This window comes from Aristolochia californica, unplaced genomic scaffold (assembly GCF_029961685.1).
Source record: "Aristolochia californica isolate CCGP_79_NKW_82.1479 unplaced genomic scaffold, dmAriCali1.0.hap1 SCAF_7, whole genome shotgun sequence".
Taxonomy (NCBI): Eukaryota; Viridiplantae; Streptophyta; class Magnoliopsida; order Piperales; family Aristolochiaceae; genus Aristolochia; species Aristolochia californica.
The window spans coordinates 39,962,812-39,969,563 of record NW_027182268.1 but is presented as its reverse complement, the minus strand read 5'-3'; the positions used below and the strand labels follow the sequence as shown (position 1 = coordinate 39,969,563).

Below are 6,752 nucleotides of genomic sequence, written 5' to 3'. Positions count from 1 at the left end.
AGAATCTTCATATTAAAAATAAGCTTATTTTTCTTGTCTATTGCAAAATCTGGTTTTCTTCATTGTTGTTTGCCTGGCAATGCATCAACCTGGACAATACAGGAGAATTCTGCTGTCCTGATCAACCATGCTCATAAAGAGATAGAAACATTCCCCAGCCACGTCCGAAAAGCACTGCAAGATTGGGTTAAGAGTTACGGGATCATCCACTGCTTAGCGGATTCCTGTTACTGTCAATGAGAGACAGTCACTGCGGAATCAGAAATTCTTTTGATATCTGCGGCATATGGCTTCCATAATTATGAACAATTTGGGAATGAACAAAATTATGATTCCCAGAGTTTGTAACAAATACTAGCAAGATCAGATTAAATCCATGACAATGTAGCCCGGTCAAATAGCTGAAGATTGGACGAATTCCCTCACTTTAACTAAAGAAATGAATAATATCATTAGAAGTGCACTTAGGGGGAAAATGATGAATTGTTTCAAGAACTTTCACACTCAAGATTACATTAAATCCGTAAAGATTCCAGATCATTCTGAACAGTTGAAGATGTGATGACTTCAAAGTCGGCACCAATGGGTAAATGATCACTTGGATGATGGTGATTAGGTAATCCACCAACGATGTCAGGTGACTCGGGTCCAGGAAGTTCAAGCAAACCGACTGGCTTAAGGTACCCAGATGGTGAGAAGAATACATAGTCAAGAGTACCTGTGAAACCAGGAGTACAATTTGTAAATGGTGGTTCTCCTCCAATGGATTCATAGAGGCTGCACAAGTGGATAGGCCTTTCTTCAATACTGTTTTCTGGCTTTGTATTAGAGGATTTTCCTGATAGGTACAAATAGACCTGCAATAACAGGACATTATTTTTTCACTGCCAGGTAAACAAGAGAAACAGTGTCTAGCGGGTCAGTAAAGTTCATTTTCTTGTGACCAAAGATTATACTCCAGGAAACCTACCTTATCACCAGGAGTAGAGTTGAAATCACCAGTAACAATTACTGAGGGTGCACAGCTATACTTATCAGACACAAGTGCCTTAAACTGTGCAAGTCGCCACAGAAGATATTTAGCTTGTGCGAGCTTGACATCAGCCCATTCTGGGTCCCTGCATCAACAATAAGGACTTATGATTGCTATGCACTAACAAAACAAAAAAGTTAGGGAAGAGAATCCGTAGGAAAAACAACCATGTAGTAGCATGAAAAAGACTATTCAAAATGCAAAATTTGATACTTACCAGTAAATGTGAGTGTTTGCCACAATAACAATATGGTGGGAAGGATCATTTAGCTTAAATGCTGCCATTATGCCTACGCAGTCACGTTTTAGTCGGATGCGAGGACTACTAGGATCATCTTTGTCATCCTGACCATTTGTTCGTGGAAGATCTGGAAATATTCAAGGGAACTATTAATTTTAAAAAAATCTGAAAATATTTTAGTACACAAGTTTTAAAAATTTGAGATATGCAAAAGAAGGAATGACAATGCATGAATCTTTATGCTAAAGACTCTTGGAAACTCCACTGCCACCGCTCCTAACTTCTGGTTAGACACATCACGTGTAGAAAGCATAAAGAACAGGAGACACAAACGAGTAAAGATAGAGAAAAGAAATGAGAAAAGAGATTTACACTTGAGCAAAGTTTTTTTTTTTTTTTAAAAAAGATGTATTTATATTAATAAGAAAAATTACAGAAAATGGAGCATATCCCTGACAACCAGCGATTGTAGGATAGCTCCCTGCTTAGCAAGCACATCGGCTGCCGAATTTGCGGATCTTGGAATGTGAGACCAAATACAAGATAAAACTAAGGTAATTTCAATAATCTCCTGAAAAGTGTCCCAATTGCACCATGGGGGAGGGGAAGTAAAATATATATCCTTGACATAGAGCTTGCAACCTTCATTGCAAAAACATGAATGAAGACTGCCTCACAACAAAACTCCACAGGGGTGCCAGCATCATAAGAAGGAAACAGAATCATGATATTTGCAACAATTGGAGCAGGCATCTTAACCCTTTCTGTTACCAAGAAGAGGCAACACCACTTGAGCTACCCACCTCAACAACCAAGAACCTTTCGCACTAAAAAAATCAATGAAGCCTTAGCCCAACCCAAGAGGAAGCAAAAAGCACAAGTCGATAATTCAACAGCAATATTACCCTCTGTTGATTTGATTGTTCTTTCCTTTGTATCAAGTGTCACATACGCTTCATTTCCACAACAGACTGTCATACCATTGACAGAGTTTACAAGATCATTATACTCTATCTCCTCCTTGAGCATCAGCTCTGCACTGAATAAGATGAGAAGCAAGTTAGCTGAATAAAAGTTTCACATTAATAAGTTCTCACTTTTGTCATTGCAGAAATAACCTTTGTAAGTCGCTCATAAAGCACAGAATGCATAAGAGGCAGGCTAGATTTGAGTCAACTGAAAATGTGAAATTTTTTTAAAGAAAAAACAACAAAATTGACAGATCAAAAGCAGAAAAGGGAAGTATCGACATACCACCCTTGCTTGTACAAAATACCACATCCGTCACGTTTCTGTCCAGTTCTCTGGATATAGATACTTGAGTACCCAGTCCCCTCCATTTGCCCTTTATAAAAGTTCTCATATTCATCTAATTCCTGTCATTAAGTTAAAAAAAAAAAATTAATTCCTGTCATGATGAAATACATTTACTTACAATAACAAAGAAAACATTCAAAAGACAAAGGGAAGTCATTGAAGTAATCTTAGTGGTAAGTTCAGATCCAAATCAGCTAAAAGCTTCAAAACATCCAAGATTCTGCATTTAACACTTCTATATAATATGTATTTACAATAAATGACAAAAGAACCTCTCCATAATGTTTGAAAATAAATTGGGTGAATGTGGATATAAAGAGAAATGATAAATCACTTATGTTAAGCAACACGCAGAGGTGAAATAGATTTTTTAAAGAGAATCACTAACTTCCAGTATGGACCCATGAGCCTGCTACCATGGGAGATATAGCAATACAAGAGGAAAAGAGAGGGTAGAATGAGATAGAGAAGATAACAGACTTGATAATGTCATCCTAGAGGAAAAATTCAATCCATCAAGCAGGCAGAGTATGCATTTTCCTTTCTTTTCTCTCAACCTGTCTTTTCTAAAACAATATTAGACAAACAATTTTTTTCAGTAGAATATCTCATAATTCCTCAAAGTTGCTCTTGCCTAGTTGGAAGGGGTCTTGAATATAGATCACCTCTACATGCGATACTTAACTTTATATTATTGGTTATACAACTCAACCCTCTCAGTAACAGGTTATGAAACCCATAAATTATGAGCAAATGTTGAATTATGTGAAGAAGGTATTTTGGTAATTTAAGTTAGTCAGAATGTACCTCTAGGTAGCAGTAAGCACAGATGTGTATATTCCAATTTTCATTTAATTCTGAAGTGCAAATAGGGAGATATAGGAGTTCTAGGATAGAGGGGCATTTCAGTACGATTCACTTAGTTTTCACTTAAATGAGTTATTAATAAAGAGAGGTTGACACCGAGGTGTCATTGAAGTACGTGCAGACTGCCGGGCCTTTCTGTAGTGTATATAGGGAGATATAGGGAGATATAGGAGTATCAGCTTAGAGGTGCCTTCCTATACTTTTCACTTTGTTTTCACTGAAGTGAGTTATCAATAGAAAGAAGTCGACCCCCAGGCCTCATTGAATTGTAGCACTTCTCTCCTCCCTCTTCTCTCTTCTATCTTTCTTTCTTCTCTCGCCCGCTACTCCTTAATCTCTCAATTTAATAGCAAACAACATAACCTTTTCAGTAACAGGTTATGGAACCCATAAACTACAAGCAAACAACAGCACAGACCTGAATGCAAAGGAAATCAGCTTCAAGACTTTTGAGTACCTCCAAAATTGCCTGTGAACGGGCTTTCCATCTGCCCAAACAAAAGATTACAGTAGGTGCCAAGATGTAAAAGATATGATAAAGCTATATAAAGAATATTAATATCCATTCATAATATAAGCCAAATATATTTTTTGCGAGAAAAATCAAGTATGTACCTTCACTATTGAAAACGATACAACTTAAAGCACTACTGCTGGATCCTATGGGAGCAAAAATTAGCAACATTGATGACAATATAAGATGGCCACATATTCTTAACAAGAATGTAAGCTTTTTCAGTTTTGTAGAACTCCAAATTACAAAAGAAAATGATGTCAAGTGAATAATTCCAAACCATTGATCTAATGTCAGGGAACATAGAAATTGATGATATATGCATAAGGCTGGGGCCTCAACAGCCCCCATTTCACATTTAGCATGCAAGTAGAGATGCCACGTGATCAAGCCTTATGTTCCCAACTTTTTTCCTTCTTTTTATTGGACATATCCATTGACCTTCACCCTTAAAGATGTTGTTGCCAATCTCATACATGTTACGATGGGATTATACTTGCTAGAGTAAATGACGCCAAAACTTGACATGGATCTTAACAAAAAAGTACCTTTAAACCACATAAATTTACAGACAAGACATCAAAATTTAGTTGTGTCAATCCTATTAGTATGAGGGATCAAGAAATTTACTTGAGGCAAGCTGATGGAGAATGCGGGAAGGAAGAACTTTTCACATATACCTGGAAATACAGAGAATGAATAAAGGAAGCTTAGAAATATCAACTTGATTTTGATTTTTAGAGTCTGTAGCTTCAAAAGAGTAGCACAAATAATTGAAGCTGCAATGCATCAAATTCTCAAACTAGAGTGTTTGAAAAAAAGTAATATTGCAAGCAGAATGAGTGGTCTGAATCCAAATACTTTGGATAACAAGAGTAATCTAAATGGGCCACTTATACTGACTCCACAAAAAACATAAACAGAAAAATCATGTCGTGACCTTTAGAAATGGTGAGGAGAACAGATAGAATTAAAATATATATATCATAACCAAGATAAGTAACATAACAATACACATAACCATGTTGCAAATCTCATAAATGGGGAGTAGAGGATACAAGACTAAAAAAAGAACAAAAAGCAAGATAAATAAATATGACATTATAATCATATTTGAGATCTTCAATAGAGAAAAGCATCGTAGTTTTATGCTCCAAGCATGCTCATAATCTATGACACAGTATAATCTGTCAGATATAAAATTAAAACACTGTACAAAACAGAAATTGCATCAAAAGCACACCTGAGCTAAAATGTTGTATGAGACAATTCGGAATCTAAATCCTGCAACATAACATTCAAAGTACAAGCTTTAAGTAAGACAGGGTAAGCACAGAGAACTTCAAACATGCTACTCAAGTCCCTAAAAAGGTAAATTTCACACTAGTTCCTAAATCCTCTCACTCGGGAGCAGACGTGTTTTTCGAGCAGAAAGCAGAATAATAGTGGCAACGGCCAGGACCACAAAACAAATAACTTGGACGACGCTTGAGTGAAATCTAACAAAAGAGAATTACACATATATACCATTAGACAAATTATTTGTATCCTTCTCTGCATCTTCCAGGGGAAGGAACTTTGGACGTTTTAGTTGAGTCGTTCCACTCATTTGCACCGCTCTAATCCTGCCAATAGAGAAGCAAAACGAAGTCCATGTAACAGAGGAGTCTCATCTCTGTGTCTTGATATCCAATAAATGGTCAACAGATGAGGTCAAGAAATCAACAGAAGATAAAAGAAGCAGAGCAGAAATACGACGGAAAGTTAAGAGAAAAAAGAAAAAAAAGAAAAAAAACTTCGTAACAAGGAGAACACCCATCAGCTTTCAAGGCCTGAACATGTTGAATAAACATTAAATTTGTCAACTGAAACTCGTGAACGAAAACTCAAAGAGAACGTTTTTTTTTTCTCTCGGCGTTCGTTTTTCTCATTTGTAAATGGAAGAATGCAGGGAGGGATTCTATTCGACATACCCGCGTGCGGCAGAAACGGGGAGACGAGGAAGGAGAATTAAACCCTTCAGCATTGAGCCTTCCAGAGGCCAGCAAACTTGCTGAACTTGAGATCGGCATGCCCCAAGGCCGTATCCCGGGCCTGGCATACTTGATGACGAAGGGTACCCATCAAATCTGAGTTTCGTAGGGACTGAGCCACTGAGTTTCGCAAATCGCAACAGTGATCAGTGATGTGTTCTTCACCATCCGGTGCAGGCTCGACTCACGAATTGCTCGAACTGTGTGGCAATCCAACCCATTAACAACTCATATCCAATTCGTTTACTAATGGGCCTTGTTTTGGACCCCCACCCCGTCCTACTTACAAGCCTATATGTTTTGTGTTGCTTCAATAGGACCTCGAGAAGGGGAGGTATCGAGCCGAGCCGAGCCCGAACCTTCCTATGTTCGAGCCGAGCCGAACCCGAACCTTCCTATGTTCGAGCCGAGCTTGATTTAAATATTTCGAGCCGAACTTCGAGCCGAGCCTCGTCTCAAGCCTAAAATTGTTATCGAACTCGAGCCCAAAAATCTTAACCGAGCTCGAGCCGAGCTTCGAGCCGAACTTGAGCCTCAATATACATTTAAAAAATTTCAAAAAATATATATAAAATTATACATACATTTTACATAAAATTGGACATGACCTCTACAAAAAATTAAGCATAACCTATATATATAATACATGTATAAGATTGAGGCATAACCTCTTCTTAAAATTGAGTATAATCTATGTATATAATATTTGTATAAAATTCGGCATGACCTCTACTTAAAATTGGACAT

At 37.4% G+C, this 6,752-nt stretch overlaps 1 protein-coding gene across 1 annotated transcript; it reads right to left on the bottom strand.

Moving 5' to 3' along the window:
* Nucleotides 1-323: 323 nt before the first annotated feature.
* Nucleotides 324-6,059, bottom strand: LOC137936451 (carbon catabolite repressor protein 4 homolog 4). The gene is made up of 10 exons (XM_068781132.1): nucleotides 5,946-6,059; nucleotides 5,500-5,597; nucleotides 5,216-5,256; nucleotides 4,603-4,652; nucleotides 3,877-3,946; nucleotides 2,529-2,650; nucleotides 2,180-2,313; nucleotides 1,251-1,401; nucleotides 971-1,118; nucleotides 324-857 (listed from the first exon to the last, which is right to left on the bottom strand). The coding sequence occupies exons 1-10, from the start codon at nucleotides 5,996-5,998 to the stop codon at nucleotides 516-518; spliced, it is 1,209 nt and encodes a 402-aa protein (XP_068637233.1). The 5' UTR covers nucleotides 5,999-6,059; the 3' UTR covers nucleotides 324-515.
* Between the last annotated feature and the right edge of the window lie 693 nt (nucleotides 6,060-6,752).